The sequence below is a fragment of the Cnephaeus nilssonii genome (genome assembly GCF_951640355.1).
Source record: "Cnephaeus nilssonii genome assembly, chromosome: 20".
NCBI lineage: Eukaryota > Metazoa > Chordata > Mammalia > Chiroptera > Vespertilionidae > Cnephaeus > Cnephaeus nilssonii.
The window spans coordinates 34,214,202-34,234,277 of NC_137091.1; the positions used below are offsets into that span (position 1 = coordinate 34,214,202).

Consider the following 20,076-nt stretch of genomic DNA (forward strand, 5'->3'; position numbering starts at 1 on the left):
CCCTGACCTACTTCCACCGCCCCTTTCGGTTCTAGGAGCAGCTAAAAATCCATAAATTAAGGATATTAACTGATGGGGCCTGCGGCATCCTTATAAGCTATTTAAATCTATAAATTTACAACATCGTCTGCATATATCAAGTAATTGAACTAACTGCGGGGATGTAACTTTAATGAGAAAATTTCCCCCTTCTCCTTGTAGTTCAAGCTCTAAAATAAGTAAATAAATAAATAAATAACGTCTTCCCCCTCGGAGGAAAGTTTCTGCTTATTCCCGCGTGGAGAAGTTACAGAAGCGCGGTCCGGGCGCTCTTTCCACGCGCGAGATTCTCTAGTCTAGAGAAGCAGGCCTCCCACTTCGTCCACCTCGTACAAACGCGCCCCCCGCCCCCCTACACACACTGCCAACCCCTCGTGCCCCCAGTTGAGTGAGGCCGCTAGAGGGCGCCCAGGTACGGCTGGAACTCGGGGTGGGGGCCCCAGCGCCGCTCCCGGACCAGCGCACCCCCCCTCCCTCCAGCACCAGCCTGCTCAGGCCGCGGCGTCCCGGGAGCCAGACGCGGAGCGCAGTGCAGGCCCAGCGCACCCGCGGCCCCGCGCTCCGGTTTCCTAGGAGCCGGGAAATGGTCCAAGGGTGTGGGGGACGGGCGGGGCGCCAGGGAAAACGGAGGAAGGGAAAGAGGAGGTAGGAAGGGAGGAAGAAGGGGCAGCCGGCGCGGGGGCCTGGGAGGGACGCCCCGGGCGCTGGTCTGAGCGCCGTGGGGTGTCCTGACTGCAGACGTCTCCTACACGCCGCGCGCGGAGAGGAAATGGCGCGTCTGGCCCGGGGCGGCCGGGCCGGGCGCCCCCCGCGCGCCCCTCCCCCGCGGTGGCCAACCGCGTGTCCGTAGACGTCACGGGCGGCTCTGCTCCACGGGAGAGGGGCGGTCCGGGCTGAGCCCGGGAGAGGAAGGCCGGGGAGGGGGAGGGGTGGACTTGGCCCCCGGCTCCGCTCCAGCCCTGGCCGACTCGCAGCCCAGTTTTTCCCCAAGTCCCGCCCCTGGCCCCGGGCGCCGTGGCGGCGGCAGCTCTCTCCTCTTTGTAACCGAGGAGTCAAGAAATGTGAGAAACGTGCCCTGTGTTACTTATTTGGGAGCCGAAAATTTATGCCCAGCTGAAAGCGCCCGGGGAAATATTACATCAGATGAAATGACAATGATTAAAATCAGCTTCTCCCCCGCCCCCTTCTGAGCCCAGAGGAGGCCCGGGCGCCGCGTGGCCGGTTGGCGGGGGGCGGGGGCCTGGGCAGCGGAGGGCGCGGGGGCCTGGGTGCACTGCTCCCGGGAGGGTCCTGGCGGGGGCCCCGGCGGGACCGCCCGGGCTCTGGGAGGCGGGTGGGAATCGCCCGACGAAAGGAGGGGAAACAGTGCATCTCTGTCGCCGAGCGCGGCAGGCGCGGGCGCGCGGAGCTAATTGCGACTCTAATCCTCTGCCCCGCGGCGCAGCCGAGCCCCGAGCCAGGAGTCGCCGCGCGCTCCCGCTCGCGCTCGCCGCGCTGGGTAATTTGGGCCCGAATCGTTGCCCTTTGCGTCCAGGCTCGGCCGCCACGGGGCTCGGGCCACGGGCTGGGGCGTGGGGCTGGTTTTCTCGCCAGCATTCGAGGGAAGGCCGCTGGAGAGGAGAGAGGAAAGGAGGGGGGAGCGGCGGGAGGGCAGCCGGAGAGCGGCGCGAAGAGGAGGAGGCGGCGGCGGCGGCGGCGAGGAGGGGAGGAGGCGAGGGGAGGGCGGGGTGGGGAGGCCCCGGCGCGCCGCGCCGCGAGGGGCCGCGCGAAGCGGGGGCCGGGGCGGGAGGGGTGGGTGGGGGGGAGGGTTGGGGGCGAGAGAGAAAGTAACTCCAGGACGAGACCGGAGCGACCCGCGCAGCGAGCACAGGCGGCGAGGCTGCGCCAGGCGCTCGAGACCAGCGGCTGCGGGGGGCGGGGGCTGTGCCCAAGCCCGATCCCCCGCTCCGGCTCCGAGGTAAGCCCCGCGAGGGCGGCCACCGCTCTGCGCCACGCACCTCTGTCCCCAAAGTGGCTGCGATACTGAGAAAGTCGGGGTTCATACTTGGGCGGGGGTGGCTGCTTTGTCCCAGTGCTGGGCGGCGGGGGCACCCAGCACAAAGGCCTGGCGCGGGAGGGGTGATTGCCCACGTGGGCTGGTCCTGGCCCAGGGTAGACCCTCCCCACGCGGGCGGGCTCGGCGCTTCCTGCAGCGCGGGGGTGGAGGTGGGGGTGGGGGGAGGCGGGTTCAGGCCCCAGCACTGGAGCCCCAGTTGCAGGGCGGTGAGTTTCCGGGGTCAAAACTGGGCTCCTGCAGCTGAGGCTTTGGGGCAGACGGGGCTCGGCTTGGCGCTCAAATCAGAGCGAGAAAAAGTCTCTAACGGGACAGATGTGCGTCCTCTGACGCCTACCCCGTGAGTGCGAAATGGGGCGGGAGGGGTCGGCGCGCTGCTGGTCGTCCCAGGCGCGCAGGGTTTGAGGCTCCGGGGCGGCCGCGCGGGTACGCGATCGCCGCCTCCGGGTCTCTGCTGCCCGCCTGGACGCGCGCACCGGCCACACACTCCCAAACATCCCTTCTTCCGTCTCCGAAGCGCCTTTAGGTCTTCCCGCGCCCCCCCCCCCCCCCCACCCCGACTGCAGAATAAGCTTCAAGTTTTCACTCCCTCAAATGTGCATGAAGGAATTTAACTGCATTGAATAACAGCATTAGTTTCAATTAATTTTTTTTAATCCCGCCAACAATAAACTTTGAGAACAAAAGCGCTTTTACGTCCTTAATTAGGCAAGCTTCCCATCTGTGGTCTCCCAAGTGTCTGCTTCTTGATTTAACTTTGTCCTCCGCCCCCGCCACACACCCCTCCCCACCCTGCCAGGCTCTTCGGGTTCCGTGGCCACCCCCGCCCCGCGGCGCTGCGGGCCTGGGCCCAGCCGGCTCCAGGCTCCCTGAAGTTCACACCGGCCGGCGGGCTTCGCGGCGGGGCTGGCGCGCACCAGGTGGCTCGCGGGCCTCGCTCCGGGCCCACCCCCCAGGCCAATCTCGCCCCGGGCTGGCGCCCAGGGTGCAGAGCTGAAGAGAAGTAGGGAGGCGCCTTCTGTTTACCTTTTATGGCTAAAATAACAGCTTAGCAAAGAAGCGACTTCACGAAGAAGCGATTTAGTGAAATCGTCTCAAGCTGCCGCAGCTCAGCCAGTTTAATCACCCCCAGAGAGCTGAACAACTGCGAGCACAATGGGACACAAAATCATTTTGTGTGTAAATGAGCGTGGCATTCTGCTCGCTTCCCTCTGCTCGGGCGGGCGGGGCTCGGCAGTGGTGGGCGGGCGCGGGTCTGGGGCTCCCGCCGCAGCTCCCGAGAAGCAGGTCAATACCTAGCCCGTTTGGAAACCCGTGGGCCCTGCAACAGGCTGTTTGGCCAGCCTGGGGAGGGCCGGGTGTTGGCGCTGGGTCATGGGTTTGATGCCGATGTTGGCGGAATGAGCTTGTGTCTCCCTGCACTCACTTTCTGCTTCTGACCTCAGCAGTGGTCTCGGAGAAAGGGTCGTTGTCCAGCACAGATGCGTCGGTCAGAGGGGGCACTGGAGGTTCTGGTCAAGGCGTAAAGCCTGGGGCTTCCAATGGTGAGTTTCCGGTTTGCTGTGAACAGCAGGTTGTGCTTGCAATGGGGAAGAGGCCGGGTGGGAATGGCAGGGAGCAGCTTTTGGTGATGGGTGCGTGGTGTCCAATGTCACTTTTGAGTAGTGTCCTGGCAGTAGGGAAAACTGTGTGCAGTTGCTTTGATAGAAGGAAGACCCATCAGAATTTCCTTCCAGCACAGTTTGTCCTCAGCGTGGCTTTCCTTCTGACTCCTCACCCCGGCAGAGCCTCCTACAGCAGGACAGCCCATCCTGGAGATCTGTTTTGGTTTCTCAGAACTTCCTTGAGATAAGTGACCTGCTTTTTAAAAAGCTGACTGGAACTCAAGAATGCCAAAAGCAGCAGCCACCCTGAGCAGCACCCCCAGTGAGGATATAAACGAAACGTCTCTGTTCCCTAATAGCACCTCCACCCCCCACCCTGGTTCCTGTCAAGGAACTTGCCAGGACCAGGACAGAGTAACCTTACTTAACATTTGCATGATTTGGTGCTCGTGGGACCTTGGTCCATATTTCAGAATTGGATGTTGAATTTCAAGGCACAAAGTCAACCCTTAGGGGGAGATGGCACCCTCATTTAAACCAGCAAGAGACAAGTCCGGGTGAGGCTTGTGGAGGCCGGTGGGGAGGGTGATATAGTAACTGTGCATGCCCTCCTCCCAGCCCCATGAGATTGGAAAGGGCCGCATAAGCCTGCTCTTCTCCACCCTCCTCACAGGCTCCGTACAGAGCCCTGGAGTGGCTTCTGCTGAGGAACACATTCTTCTCAGGTGACTGTGGAGCAGAGGAAAGGTGCTGAGTGACCGTGGGGAGGAGCAGGAGATGGGGTCCATTTGCTGAGCCACTGGATTTTTCTGGCCAGCTCTCTGATGCCTAGGGGAGCGGGGCAGGGGTGGGGGGGAAATCATCCCACAGGGCCTGAGGGCACAGACAAGACCATCTGGGGGTCTGAGAGGTCCCGAGCTCCCCATCTCATAGAGGGTGGGGGATCCTCCCTGCACAGTGGTCCACAGGGTTCTCTGTTGATGCAAGAGGAGACACGCTTGGTAACATGGCTCTAAACCAAAATACCGGGAAAATCAGATTTGTTCTGAAACATTTTGGGCAATTACGGTGAGCATATGTTTCAGTATTGTCATTAGCTGAGTTAGCAGACATGGAGCTCTCAGAAAACACATGTGAGAGTGTGTGTGTGTGTGTGTGAGAGAGAGAGAGAGAGAGAGAGAGAGAGAGAGAGAGAGAGAGAGAGAGAGAGAAGTGATTTGCTATGGCCCGAATGCATTCTTTAGGGTGTGCGGATAGGATAGCGGTGGGCGGAATCTGGAGAACGCCATGCAGTAGGCATGGGGTCCAGGAGAGCATGTGAGAAAGGACGACTCGAAGCGTCTTGGACTCCATGGAAGACACGGTGCCCATGACCTTTGAGGAGTAAACCGTCTGGTTTGTCGGTGCTTCCCAGATACTCCGGGCAGTGATGGAAGCCTAGATGCCTCACCGCAAGGAGCGACCGAGCGGGTCCTCGCTTCACGCCCAAGGCAGCGCCGGAACCGAGGTGAGAGCCAGAGGGTGGACTGGTCAGCATGGTGGTCGCCTCTTTGCCCTCTTCCCGAGTGCCTGCTCCCTGGCCGGCCTGGCTGCCCTTCCTCGTAGCCGCGGCATTCAAGAGATGGCTGTTGACTGACTATACGATTATGCATTTATTTTTTTTGAAACAAAAATGCTCTTAATTTGATGTGAAATTTACTACACGTATAGAACTCAACGCCTTAGGTGCTGAGGAAGTCACTAATTTAGAGGTGTCTCGTTACTGAGACAAACTTGCAAAAACCCCTGAATCCCAATTCACAAATCGGTGATTCGTTTGTCAGGGGATATTTCACATCTAACACATGAGCCCACGACCTTTAATTAGAATTTTGCAGTTTGTTTTATGCCCCTGGAGGCTGACACCTTGAAATTTTTTTTTTCCTTGATTTCTTATTGCTAATAAGCATCTTTCTTTTCCCCTCTGGTCCTTTGAAGAGAATGATGCAAATACACTTAATTACAGTGGTGGCCGTAATTTGTCAGCCGAATGTGTGATCAGGCACCGGCGAAGGGATCTGATTAGATCTGTGATCACATTGGTAATAAAGGGAGCACACAGCTCTGTGGTGAGGAAACCCTTGTTTCTGCCTCGATTCCGTCTGCAGGAGGGAGGAAGTATGTCCCGGTTGTCTCTCACCCGGTCACCCGTGTCTCCCCTGGCTGCCCAGGGGATCCCACTGCCAGCCCAGCTCACCAAGTCCAATGCACCCGTGCACATTGACGTGGGCGGCCACATGTACACCAGCAGCCTGGCCACGCTCACCAAGTACCCCGACTCCAGGTAAGAGCCGAGCCCCTTGTATGACCAGGTTTATCATGGTGACTGGCAGCATCTGCAGCCTGCTACCAGTGATGTCTGTCTGCTCTGCCAGCCCACCGGCAGGGCCCTGCAGCCTCCCCTCCAAACCCTCCCCCCCTCCCCCCCCAGGGAACTAGGGTTTGGGAGGCCGAGTCTGCTTGGTGGTTTGCATGGGGACTTGTGACCCTTAGCAGGCTGCATTGGTAATGCTAGCAGGAGCTTCTGACCCACTGGCAGAAGCCACTTATTCAGAGCCAGTCCTACCTGAAGCTGGCCAGCAGCTGGCTGGGGAATCTGACATGCCTTTAGGTTCCTTTTGAGTGGGACGTAGGCCTGGCCTTTGCAGGGGATCATCCGTGAGCAATGCTGTGTACCTCTTGGGGTCATGTATTTAATCCTGCTTCTGATTCTAACCCTTGGGAAATCGCATCGGCAGGGGAGGAGAGGAAGCTACAATTGGCCATCTTGGTTGGTGTGGCTACCGCTGGGCCCTGAGGGCTAGCAGCAGGCTCCCTGTGGCGGGGAGGGGGTGGGGGTGGTGCAGTAACCGCTGTGGAGAAGCAGAAGCCTCATGCTCCATCAGCAAATGGGCCCTGGACCCTCTCTGACCGGGACCCTCCCAACCTGCCGCCTCACACTCCGCAGAGCTCCCTGGCACTCCTGCCTTGTGGGCCCATCTGTGAGAGGGCGCTGGGCGCTGCCCACTCCTGCTTTTGCCTCTTGGGCATCTCCCTCCCAGGGGCAGCAGGGCTGAGCCGAGCTGGGGTGGGTCCCTTGAGGCTGTCCGGGAGATGGTGTGGAGCGCTGCTTGCTGAGCCCCCAACTGCTTGCTCCCGGCGCAGTGAAGGCCGTCGCTGCTGAGGGCTGAGCAGCAGGAGGGCCAACTCTACGGGCACCGCCCGTTTCATACGGTTAAAATAGCGAGAGGAGTTAATTAATCCCCCAGACACCGAGGGATCATCTCTGGGAAGCTTTCTAGTCAGGCTGCCTGTCGTCCGTGCGGTGGCTCAGAGCACAGAGGACGCCTAGTGTGCGGAGGTGGCGGTTAGGGGGGCTGGTGTGGGGCCAGGGTGGAGCCCTCCGTGGAGCTGGGGTGCTCACTCGAGGAGGGCACGCTGAGGCGGAGGCAGGGTCTAGTTCAGAATCTGGGGATTCTGGGGGCAGATGGTGGCTGAGGCTTCATTTGCTTTGCCCCGAAAGAGGCTAGGCCTGGGGCACTTGGGCCATGGGGGTGGGGGCAGGCGTCCGCCCCGAGGCCGCGTCAGCCGCGTTGGCCTGTGCGCTGGCGTGCAGGGCCCTGGTCTAGGACAGGAGATGGATTCGGTTTATTTAATTTCAGTTTTTCCCTCTGTGGCATTCCTGAGCTGTTTGAGATAGATCACCCCTTAATTGGTTGACGACGTTTGTGAGTGAAATTCATAAAACCCTTGCCCACAGCCTCTCTGAAGAGAGTTTCCTGAAATCAGACACTTGCCCTTCTAGAGTGATCACAGCCCAGGCCCACAGGGAGTGGCCTCCTCGTTCTTGTGTCCAGGCTGCTACCTGGGAGCCGTGAGGGCAGGGGTTCTACACCCCCCCCCCCACACACACACACACACTAGGCCCACAGTGCAGCGTGTCCTGGCCCTGTGGTCCTGCTGTGAGGTGGGGTGGACCCACGGGCTGAGGAGCTGAGGTCCCTGCGGCTCCTGGGCTGCTGGATGTACCCAGCGGAGGTGGCAGTCGCATTCTTTCCTGAGGCCGGGCTCACGGTGAATCTGCTGTTCGGTCTGATGGTTTCTGGCGGACAGGCGACCTGCTTCCCTAGCCTGAAGCTTTGGCGCGGAGGCCGGGGGGACCTGTAGGACAGCCAGGGGGACAGTGGGTCAGGCAGCTGTGCTGGCAAGGGCCCCTCAGATCCCTCTCATCCCTCTTTGAGCGAATCATTGAAATGAAAAACTGTTTTTCATCCATTTCTGGAAACCAAGAGTAGTCCCTTACCCAGTTATCGCTTTGTGAGTCACCTGGAAATGGAGCACTCAACGTGTTAAGGTCCCCTGGGGAGTTTCAGTGTAAAAGTGCTAGAGTCCCGTCCTGGGCATTGCGGGAGGACCAGGGACCCGTGGCCCAGACCCTCAGGTCCCAGGGCCTACAGAACGACGCCTGGGCTTCTGAGTCTTGGCTGGTGGGGGTGGTTCTGACACAAGGAACAGGTGCCGCCACTGGTTGGCCCCAGAACAGCTGTCAGTCAGTCCTTGCTCAGAGGCAGCGGGACAGAGACTCCCTGGGGCTGACACCCCGCTCATGCCTGCCTGCCTGCTGGGCATTGTTTAGCTGCTGCCATCACAACCTGACTCCCCCAGCCCTCCTGTCTGTGGGAAGCAACAAACTGAGATGTCCAGGAGCTTCAGAACTAATCAAACCTTCCCCTGAAACATCGAGGAAATCGGAACCAAAGCTTAAAAAAATAAAGAGAAGATCCCTGTCCGCTGGGTCAGAATGACCAGCCCATTCCCTGGAGAGCTTCTGAAGTTGGCACCCAAACCCTCGGAGGGTGGCCCGGGGCAGGAGCTGACTTTAAGCCCCTGTGTGTGTCTGCTGCTCCTTTGTGGTGACTGACCTAACCTTCCCTCAACCTACTCACATTCTTAGTAGCCTCAGACCCCAAGGGCATGAAAGCCTTGGTCCTGTGAAGATACGGGGAATCATGGAAAGATCTAGAACCAGCCAGTCCTGAAATAAGACAGACCGAACACCTTCTAGTCGTGGACCAATGAGCAACCTGGAACCCAGTCAGCCCCAGGATGTGGGTGGATTCCGAGCCCTGTGGACGGACGGGACGGTCTGGAGCCCCAGCCGCCCTGACACCAGAGGGACCGGCAACGCAGCCAAACCTAGAACGTTGCTGGCTGCACCGAGGGTTTGAGCTCCGCCAGGAAGGGAGGAGTGAGTTCCACGGGGCGTAGGAATGGCTGCTCATCTGTCTGCTGATGCCATGTGGAGGCCCTTGGCGGTCCCATCTGTCTCCAGTCTCAGTCTGACAGTGGAACACCCAAGCTCTGCTGAGGCCAGGTCATGGGGGCTTTGACAGTTGGGACAGGCCATGGAGCCCTCAAGGCTTTCCAGTGGGGCTGTGCCCCTCAGGACTGTGGTCACCAGGCCTAGGGGGGTGGATAGGGCTCGATGGCCTGTGGAGCCCTGAGATGAGTTCTGTCTGGGTGACTGCACCTCACCGCAGGCTCTGACCTGCTTGTGCCCATCCATGAGGCAGCCTTGCTCTTTTATTTTCTTAAGATATATTTTTATTGATTTCAGAGTGGAAGGTAGAGGGAGAGAGGGAGAGAAACATCCATGATGAGTGCGAACCATTGATTGGCTGCCTCCTGCACGCCCCCTACTGGGGGTTGAGCCCCACAACCAAGGCATGTGCCCCTGACTGGGAATCTTAACCGTGACCTCCCCCTCTGGAGTTCATAGGTCGACGCTCATCCACTGAGCCATGCCAGCTGGGCAGCCTTGTTCTTCTATATCGGTGATGGCGAACCTATGACACACGTGTCAGCACTGACACGCGTAGCCATTTCTGATGACACGCGGCCGCATGCCGAGGATGAAACATTTGCGACTAGAGTCTTGGAGTTAGTTTTTTCCTCAAAGTGACACACTCCCCGAGTTCTGCTCAGTTTTTTGGCGAAGTTTGACACACCAAGCTCAAAAGGTTGCCCATCACTGTTCTATATAGTCCCACTTGGACAGGGGCTGGGCTACACACCGGGGCAGACCCTCATAGCTGATGCCTGAATATGCCAGGCCACCAGAGTGGAGGACGGTGCATGTGGGAGGCCCTGAAAGAGGCTTTGGGGCGCTAACCCCTCAGCTTCTGCCCAGCTCATGTGCCCTGGTGCACAATGGCAGGGGCAGGGCAGGGCCTCAGGCATAATGACCTGAATGGACAGAGGGCTAGGCTGCTAGGGGGGAGAGGCATGTCCCTGGAAGGTCCATGCCAGGCAGAGGGACGGGGCTTGGGGATCAGATTGTACAGGCCGGACTGGAAGGCGTGGCTCTCGGGCCAGGGCCACCCTTCTCCCAGGCGGTACAGAGGAGCTGCAGCCTTGGGCGGGTCTAGTGGGCAAGTGCGCGCCCTGCCTGCGGAAGGATGTCTAGAGGTGCTGTCACTGGGAAGACCCTGCCAGCCTTCCCCCTATTTCTGAGTCAAGCTCTTGGCTGTCAACACCCCTCTTTGTGGCTCCTAATTGTCCGTTGCTGGGCCTGGGGTCTGCAGGGGAAGTTAGCCAAACCAAAGCCTGCTGCCCTGGGCATTAGGGGGGCCAAAGCCTTGGCTCTTAGGCCTGCTTCCTCCTCCCTGGAGTGGATGCAGACCAGCCTCAAGGGCTCCTTGAGTTTCTGTCAGAACCACTGCCCTTCAGAGGACAGGGTGCTGGGTCCTGTCTCCCCTCCCAGGTGTGCACACCTTTGTGCACTATGGTGTATGTGCATACATAGTGGCGTGTGTGTACCTGTGTGCCCTGTAGCATGCAAGCACGCGTGCAGAACCTCCTGCCTCCCTGGGATCTCCCCTAGGGCTCCCTGGACAAGTGGCTGTTGTTGGTTTATCTGTGAGTTTGCTCATGTACATAGCCGTGTCCCCGGTTGACCTGTGCTGGCTGGTGTGTCCTTTGCCCAGATGTGTCTAGGTCCGCCTGCGATTTGTGTGTTGTGAGGGAGGGACCATGTGACCCTGTGCTTGTTACCCAGATGTGTCACATCTGATGCTCGTTCCTGTGGGGTGGATGACATGGATGTGTGGGACCCAAGACTGTCTTGGCTGCTTTACATGTGTTCACTGCGTGTGTGGCTGTGGGCTAGGGTGTCTGATGGTTGGTGGGAGTTTTTGGGTGGGTCTGTCTGGCTAGGGTTTGTGGGGGTAGGGGGGCGGGCCAAGGAGGCTGTGTCTATGTCTTGCTGTCATTTTCCAGGCCTGTAACACATGTCAGCAGGCGGGTGTATGTAGTGGGTGTGTCTCCCCGGCTGTGGCTTGTGATGCTTGCTGTGCTGGTGGCCTGGCTGCCTCTGGTGTATACAGACATCCGTCAGGCTTGGTCCAGTTTCAGTCACCCACGTGAGGCCCCTCATCCCTCCAGCAGGGCCGGCCCTAAGGAGTGGGGCTGGGGTAGGCGGACTGGGCCTTCCATCAGACATCCCCCCCTCCATCTCTCCCAGAATAAGCCGCCTCTTCAATGGCACTGAGCCCATCGTCCTGGACAGTTTGAAGCAACACTATTTCATTGACCGGGATGGGGAGATTTTCCGCTATGTCCTGAGCTTCCTGCGGACGTCAAAACTGCTGCTACCAGATGACTTCAAGGTAAGTCTGTAGCCGGTGGCAACCCTGCTGCCTGTACGGTGGCATTACCCAGGGGACGCTGTGACTTAATAAGTGGACCCACGGTCGTCATAGCAACCATAAAAAGTTAAGCGATGGAGCCAAGGGCTAGATCAGTTTTTCTAAACTAATTTTGTTTTCTCACATTTTTAGCTTATTTATCAGGGTGTGACAACAGTTAAGCAGTGGCACTTACCCTGGTTTCACATTTGTCGTGTTGAAGACTTGTGTGTGGGAGTTGCAGGAGTCAGCGGTTCCTAGATCTGTTTCTTGGTGGCCGTTGGCAGGGAGGAAACCCAGGTCCAAAGCAAACACCCTGCAAACGAAAGGTGACCCGTCCAGGTCTCTCGAGAATCCTGCCTCGGTGCTGGTCCCCTTCGTGGCCCCGGGGACCTGGAGGAAGGAGACTCAGGCCGGGGCGACCCCCTTCAGCAGCAAGTGGCCTTTCTTCCTCCTGGCACCCAGAGGACCGGTGACCCTGGGGCTGTTTTGTCCTCCATCCAACTTGGTTCCTGGGTCCCAACCACCAAACTTAGGCTGAAAAGACAGTGAAACAAGGCAGACGTAGGTCCCTGTCCCCATGGCACTTAAGATGCGGTGGGAAGATAGACGTTGAACAAAAAACACTTGAATGCCACAGAATTCCAACTCAGAGAAGCAGTCGGGGAGGAAGTTTCTCTGGGAGGTGGAGGGGGAAGGGGACAAACAGGTGTGAGGAGGCAAGGTGGCAAGGAGCAGGACCGCCTGACCGGGAGAGAAGGTGTTAGCCTGGGGCTGTGTGAGCGGGGAGGGCGGGAAGGGAGGGTGCTGGTTGATGTCAGGACCTGGGTGGCTGGTTCAGCACTTGGCATTTCACCCTGAATGCAGGGGAAGGGTCCTGAGGAGGGGTGGCTGGGGGAATGACCATCAGGTTTGCAAACCGATTGCCCTGGCTGCGGTGGGGAGAAGGATGTAGGGAGGGCGGGTGGGAGCAAGAGGCCAAGAGGGGTTATTTGAAGGCTTTGGACCAGGGCGGAGGCCGTGAAGAGGGAGCCCAGTGGCAGGTTAGACATATTTAAGAAAGGCTATGGGTGGGGGTTGGGGGGTTGGAGGTCAGGGGCTCTTGAGGGTGCCTCCCGGCCTGCAGCTTCTGTCTGAGTGGATTGTGGAGGGCCCAGCAGTGGGAGAGGCCGGGGGGAAGTGTGGCACCCAACTCCTGCACGGAATTGCTGGTGGGACGTTGGGCGAAGGCGTTCTGGGCTGGGGGAAGGTGTGGGAGTTGTTTGCTGTGCAGATATCGCTTAAGGAGCAGATGCGAGTAGAAGCCCAGGGTGGGGCTGAGGAACCCCTGTGGAGGGATAGAAGGGGTTCCCCGACAGGCCTCCCTTCGGGGTGGTTACAAAGGCTGGAGCCAGCAAATCCCAGGTAGGCCCTGCTTTGTGTCCGGCTTCCTTGCCTCTCCCCCAGGGATCCTCAGGTTCGCCAGTTGACCTTGATCTGAGCCCCATAGAGGGGCATGAGTCATGGGTACTCTCGGCTACACAAGGCTGGGGCAGGTGTGGGTGACAGGTGTTTGAGGGATAGTTTGTGTGAGCCCGTCATTCCTGGGAGGGGGCTGCCTGCCTGCCTGGTGAGAGATGGGCGCCCCACCCCAGCCCTCCTCACAGCCTGCTAGTTCAGGGGCCGGCCAGGCCCTTGGCAGCTCTTGTCCTTTAAAATGCTCACCCCCTTCTCTGAACTGGGTGTCCACATGCATTTTATAGAAGAGAAAACGGGCTCCGAGGAGCTCAGTTACAGGTGATGGGGGCTTCAGGGCTAGCAGGTGAGGATGCCGAAAATCCAGCCGCGGCAGATCCGTGTGGCCTCCCTGCGGAGCTGTGTGCTCTTTCAGGGCAAGTGAGCTCCTCCCCTCTGGGAATCTGAGAGGGCAGCAGGTCCCAGGCCGAGACAGCCTCGGGCTCCTCTAGTCTAGCCTCCTGGTCTTTCCAGAGGCTTCTCTCTACTTCAGGGGGTGGGGGAGGAGTGAAGCCTCCCTGAGTGCTTGGGCCAGACGGAAGGGCTCAGGGGGTCTGGCACAGGTGGACACCAGCCGCTGCCCTGGGGGCAAGGCTAGACTCCTTGCACGCGTTCAGCTGAGCCTCATTTTCTCCATCTGTGCAATGGGCACAGTCATCCCAGTTCACATTGTGCCCCGGGGTGGGGAGGGGGGGTCACAGTTCTGCGGAACGGTGAGAGGAGGCCCTCCTGGCGCCCACCTCCCCCCACCCTGCCTGCTGTTCCCCAGGACTTCAGCCTGCTGTATGAGGAGGCACGCTACTACCAGCTGCAGCCCATGGTGCGGGAGCTGGAGCGCTGGCAGCAGGAGCAGGAGCAGCGGCGCCGCAGCAGGGCCTGTGACTGCCTGGTGGTGCGGGTCACGCCGGACCTGGGTGAGCGCATCGCTCTCAGCGGCGAGAAGGCCCTCATCGAGGAGGTCTTCCCGGAGACGGGGGATGTCATGTGCAACTCCGTCAACGCCGGCTGGAACCAGGACCCCACGCACGTCATCCGCTTCCCGCTCAACGGCTACTGCCGGCTCAACTCGGTGCAGGTGAGGGCTGCGTCTGCCCCCGCCGGGCCTCACCCCCGTCTCCCCCAAACCCTCCGGCAGCAGGGGGAGGTGGAGGGAGGCGCGGCCCCTGGGATGGCGAATCCCTCCCTCCCTGCCATCTCGCAGAAAAGGCAACAATGTATGGATGCATAATTTATGGCCTGCTCATAATTAAATGATGGCGCCTGGGGGATGGACTTAAAAAAATTGATCTGTACTCTTTTTTTTTTTTTTTTATTCCAAAAGGATGTTCTGTAAAAAATGTCCAAAGTACTTTCAACAAAGAGTGCTTCATGTGACACCCAGAGTCTGAGTTTGGGTTCAGATTAAACCCCGACAACGGGAGCGGCGGGTCAGAGGCGGAGCGTGGAGGTGGCCTGGAGCCCCTTCCTCTCCCTGCCGACCGGGCCACCGGCGTCTGATTGGCTGCCCAGAGCGATTCCGGACTGGCTTTCCCTGGATGGGTCTTAAAGCCCAAGGTGGAGAGGGGACCATTGTCCACCAGCCCTTCCAGACCCAAGAGCACACCCCTGTTTCAGGGGTGGGGCAGAGTGGACTTGGTAGGGAAAGTGCCCCCCCCCCCCCCCCCATGCGCACATCCCACAGGCTGCCATTCAGAACTTGCTGGTTTCAGGACACAGGTGTCAGGCAGGGACTGACCCACCCCGCACAGAGGCACAAACCCACGTGGACTCTGAGGCCTGCAAGAGATGCAGACACAGAGAGGACGCCGCCTCCTCTCCACCCCAGCTCCCCTGAGCTGATGAGCCCCCGGGCCTCACACCATCTGGGACTTGAAGCTCAGGGAAGCAGGTGGCTGCCCAGAGGCCAGGGGCAGGTCTCAGTGAGGAGGGGCCCTGGGACCGGCAGGTCACACCCCGAGAAGAGGCAGGGGGAGCCCTGAGGCTCTTTCTCCCGCCCTGAGCCAGGCGGTGGACCCTGCAGGCTGCAGCGCACTCAGACTTGGTCACTGAGGGGCCCCGGAGCCTGGCCGCTTCTGTCCCGCCTGTTTTTGCCCAATTGGTGGTTCTGGACCTCGGTTGTGAGACGTGGGGTGTTACCAGGAGACGGTAGCTGCCCAGGCCAGGGCCCGGCTGCCCACCAGGCCAGCCAAGGCAGATTTGCAGCTGGGCATGGCTGACCCCTGTTTCTTCCCGGCAGGTCCTGGAGAGGCTGTTCCAGAGGGGTTTCAGCGTGGCTGCGTCCTGCGGGGGTGGCGTGGACTCCTCCCAGTTCAGCGAGTATGTGCTTTGCCGGGAGGAGCGGCGACCACAGCCCACCCCCACCGCTGTCCGGATAAAGCAGGAGCCCCTGGACTAGGCCCTGCCTCCGTGCCCACCTGAGGCCCCTGGCCCTGGGGACGGCCAGGGACCTGCGGACGGTGCCGGGGGGTGCTGCCTCTGCCTGCTTCTCGATCTTCTTCGTGAGACTGAGGGTGGGGCTGGGGGGCCCGGGGCCCGCCCAGGGAGCCCTGGGGCCCAGGTGTCTTGCAACAGAACGGAGTGCTGGAGGCATGCTTTCCGAAGGATTGGGGCGACCCACAGAAGCCTCGGTGAGAACTCCGCCGCCAGTGTCCCGGTGCCCCCCGGCTCCCCAGCCTGGCGCAGCGTCCTCCAGGGCCCTGGGGCGGCCCTGGCGGGAGTCGGCCCTGGCCTCCCCAGCCCACGGCAGAGGAGCTGTTCGTCCTTCTCCACATGTGGCAGACTCCAGTGGGTCTCTGCATCAGAGATGGCTTATTTTTCTACAGTATTTAAAAACAGAAGCAACTAACTGCACAAGCCAGAGAGGCCGACCAGGACCAACACTTCTTTATCTGGTGCTTCGTTCTCAGTCAGACCTACGCATGCCCGCCCTCATGGTGGGAGAGGGGCCTGGCGCTCCGGCCCACGTGCCCGGGAGTGGGGCGTGGAGAGCTCTGGTCCCTGCTCCAGGGGCATGCAGGGAGGGCAGTGCCGTAGGAGCTGAAGCAGGGGGGCCCCCAGGGAGCAGGGCTGCTGGGAAGGAGGGTGGTTTGGGTGTGGGGGGATGGATGGCTGTGGAACCACCCGAGACCCTCACCTTTGCTGTGACCTGGGGCCACACTTGGTAGATCACCTGACCTGAGCCCAGGGGCTTCCAGTCGGTTGTGTTCCTCCCTGCTGGGGTGTTGGGGGCGTCTCTTCCCATCCAGACCAGCCACCTGGCATCCTTACCTCAGGAATGGGCCCCTCGGTGAAGGGCCCACCTGTCCGTAGCTCCTCCGGGTCCCCCACCTCAGGAAGCCGTCCCCAGCTCTGGTCTCCCACACGAATAGGCACACTGAATTTTAATGAACTTTGTTACACTAGCTCGCCAGTAAGACCTGGACATGGGCAAACCTGGGACTCTTGCCCCGAGGGGTCCTCACAGACCTGCTGCCTCTTAGACGACAGGCCCATCGATGGACACCCCCGCCTTGTCACACGTGGCCGAGCGGGCTCTTCCCCGGGTGGAGAGACCGCAGACCACTGCTCGGTGGGTGGGGCGCCCAGCCATCCTGCTTCCAATGCCTGTAGACTTGTATATGACTCCTTTAATATTGTAAAGATGATGATGTACCATTGTCGTGTTTGTGTGGACACACGCTGTTCCTCGTTCATGCCATAAACGATGCTGTTAAAGCAAAAGACTGAGGCTCCGTCCTGTGCAGAAGCCGTAGTGGATTCCCGTGCTGGATGTTGTACGGGGGCGGGGGGGGGGGGGGGGTCAGGGGGGGGGTCCTCCCTCTGTTCCTTCAGTTCAGGTCGGGGAAGATCCGCCAGCGGGCTCGGGGGAGGGGCCAGGTCCCAAGCTGGCCGGTAGTTACGATGGCGTGTGGGTGTTTCCTCGCTCTGCCTGTCCCCGGTGGGCAGCACAGTCCGCGTTCTCACCCACAGCCCCTAACCAGGTGCCACGGGGAGGCCGACGGGAGGTGTCCGGGGCTTTGGAACCCAGTCAAAGGCTTGAGATTTTTCGTTCTCTCTGGCTTTTGGTTCAGGTTGACATCCTCTTTAGAGCCCCACAGAATATGGCAGGAGAAGGGGACAGTCCACAGCTCGGGCCAGCGGGGGCGGTGCGGCCCCTGGCTGAGGAGGGTCCGTTGTCCCAGCGCAGCTCAAGCCTGGGTGCCTCTGTTACCAAGCGGAGGGGTTGGAAGGCATTCACAGAGGCCTCCCCTTTAAAGGAGCCTTTTTGTATTTTTCCTCAGAGCTCTCGTGTTCTAACCCATGAGGACCCTTTTACATGCCAGGTAAAGGCCACCAGCCTCAACCCCCCCCCCCCCCCCCCGGAGGACGAGAGCACGGCTGCTTCCTGTCTGGGCTGCAGAGCCGGCGCCATCCCACTGTACAATCTAATTTGCTGGACAGACTCGCTAGCCTTCTCCTTTGCTTAGCAACACGCCTCCAGTTGGCACATCGGCACTTTGGCATCTGGGGTTCGCATCTGAGAGGAGGAGAAAGTGTTGTGTTTATTAGAGAGGAAGTCCTGTGAAAACAGCGCATTGCGACGTATGTTCGTGGATTTTTCTGGTGTGATAGCATGGTTACTGATGGATGGCGATGCCCTAACGTTTCTAAGCAAACTAGATTTTTTTTGAGTAAACCATAGTGCTTAAAAAAAAAAAAAGTACCTTACTGAAGTTGCTCTTAATTTATTTCTTCTTTACTAAGTAAAATCAGGAAGTACGATTTTACATAAACCTGGGAATTCCTGAATTTGTAGAGAAACCCTGTGCTCCCATAGTAATGCTTAAAATTCTAATATACGTTGTCCCCTACACAATACGTACCAATTTTCAGTTCCTTTAAAAACGTTTACATACTTCCTGGAATGAATATATTGTAGCCTTTTGGTCAAGTACCAGCAGTACAAACGTTAACTTCTGCTCTTTGTAAACCTCTAAAGTAATTATTTTTTATTATAAGCAACTGGACAGAGCTGTTCCGACGCCTCCCGGTTCCCGCAGAACCTGTGCCCGTGCGGCGAGGCCTTTGCAGCAGGTAGCTTCTGCCGCTGCCCGGCTCCCATGGGGCTCGAAGCCAGGTCACAGCATCAATAATATCTTTTAAAAGGTGTTTTTTTTTTTTTTTTTAAAAAAAAGACCACTTGACCATGTTTCTTAGAATAAATAAAGGATATTTTGTAAGTTACACGTGCAGATCTAGCACTTTGTTTCTGAGGCAGCCACAAGAAGGTTCTCTGGCCTTCTTGAGCCACCCGTCCTCCCGCTTGGCTTGGCCACTGGATAGGACCTTGCGTAGCTCAGGTTCCCAATACTGAACCTTCCTGATCTGAGGAGCTGCTGTGAAGGGCTCGCCCCTGAGCAGCTGCCCGGTCCCCAGGGTCCTAGCATGCACCCTGCCGGGAGTGGAGGCCATGCAGACACAGGCTTCCTGACTGCCTTCACCCCTCCTGAACCCCCAACCTGGATTCCTGGGATCAGGGTGGGTTGGGCCTTTTGCACGATGGAGTGTGTGTGTGTGTGTGTGTGTGTGTGTGTAAACCACTACTGCATTTGAAAAAGGAGCACAGGAGGATGGATGTAAGAAAACGGGGATGTGGTTTCCATTGAGCCCCTGACCAAGGGAAGACTCGTATGGCCAGGCCAACTGGGCCTGCTCTCCTGATCCTCCAGAGACGAAAGCAGCTGCAGTGTCCCCGGAGGACACTCTAGGATGTACAAGATGGGAGTTGCTCTGAAGTAGCTGATAGGGTAAAACAGACAAAAATGGGGGTTGCCAGAGAATTTTTACTTCTAGGCAGGGTGCTTGGTTCAACCCAAGGGGGCCTCTAGACAGAGCTGGAGGGACAAGAGTTGGCCAGAGAGAGGGCAGCTGCGGGCCTTGGGCTGACACCTAGGCTGTGGTGCGGTGTTGTGATGTCACAGTGTGATGGAGATGGGGGCCTATAAGGTAGCCCTTTGGGGACCAAGAGAAAGAAGAAGGTATTGGTGGGAGCTTCCTGTCAGGGGCAAGACTAACAGTGATGTTCTCTTAGAACAGTGGTCGGCAAACTCATTAGTCAACAGAGCCACATATCAACAGTACAACGATTGAAATTTCTCTTGAGAGCCAAATTTTTTAAACTTAAACGTCTTCTAACGCCACTTCTTCAAAATAGACTCGCCCAGGCCGTGGTATGTTGTGGAAGAGCCACACTCAAGGGGCCAAAGAGCCGCCTGTGGCTCGTGAGCCGCAGTTTGCTGACCACGGTCTTTGTGAAGGGACCTAAATGGAATGCAGCCCCGCTGAGGTCAGAAAGGAGGGCTGACCAGGGGCTTGCCCTGGACTCACAGCTCCTGCTTCAGTCCCTGTCCTCACATCTCGGTAAGCCCAGGGCATTTCTCTGGAAAGGAGAGCCCAGCCTTTGGGCAGCCCCTACCCCTCGCTCCCCAGTGGTCTTGTTTGGGACACTAGATGGCGGCTTTCTTCCCCCAGCTGGACAATCAAGGCACCTGCCTGACCCTTGATAAGCTCTCCAAACCTTAGAGCCGCAGGCAGCGCGGGGTCCCTCGGGGCAGGGCCTCCTGCAGATGTGTATCCAAGCACTGCTGCCCGCCGGTTGGTGTTTGTCCACAGGGAAAGGCTGTTTCCAATCCCACCCTCCTCTCAGTGGAAGGATGTCTCGTACGGAGTGTGTGTGATGTTAGGGTCATGTGACTTGGACCTGATGTGGCTATGGAGGCTTTGGACGTCCGTTATCAAAAGGGTCCCTGCTTACTGCAAGATCCCTGTCCTCCCAACCACCCAGTGAGGGCATGGATTGATGGCAGGCATGTGGGTGACAAGACCGCCCGTGAGACTGAGAGGAGACACTTGTTTATCTGCAAGAATTGTTTACTTGAGGCGCTATAAAGTAACCTGGAAGAGAAATTTCCATGCAACATCGAACATGGATTACCCCCAAGTTCCTTGGCTTGAACACGGGCCTATCAACCTGTCAGACATCTCCACGGTGAACCAGGCTCTCTGAAAGCCCAGTGAGACACCCAAGGAACAGGCAGGCACAAGCGTGAGGGGTGGAGGTCAGCTACCCTGCATTCTTGCCTTTATTTCCATTACACAGAGCAGCCGGTCCTGCCAGCCCTCTCAGCCTGCCGCCGTGCTGGAC

At 58.8% G+C, this 20,076-nt stretch overlaps 1 protein-coding gene across 1 annotated transcript; it reads left to right on the forward strand.

Moving 5' to 3' along the window:
* The first annotated feature begins 1,852 nt into the window (after window positions 1-1,852).
* On the forward strand, window positions 1,853-16,631 carry KCTD15 (potassium channel tetramerization domain containing 15). The gene is made up of 7 exons (XM_079800176.1): window positions 1,853-1,996; window positions 3,538-3,636; window positions 5,111-5,203; window positions 5,844-6,019; window positions 11,237-11,381; window positions 13,663-13,968; window positions 15,130-16,631. The coding sequence occupies exons 3-7, from the start codon at window positions 5,138-5,140 to the stop codon at window positions 15,286-15,288; spliced, it is 852 nt and encodes a 283-aa protein (XP_079656302.1). The 5' UTR covers window positions 1,853-1,996; window positions 3,538-3,636; window positions 5,111-5,137; the 3' UTR covers window positions 15,289-16,631.
* Window positions 16,632-20,076: the final 3,445 nt, after the last annotated feature.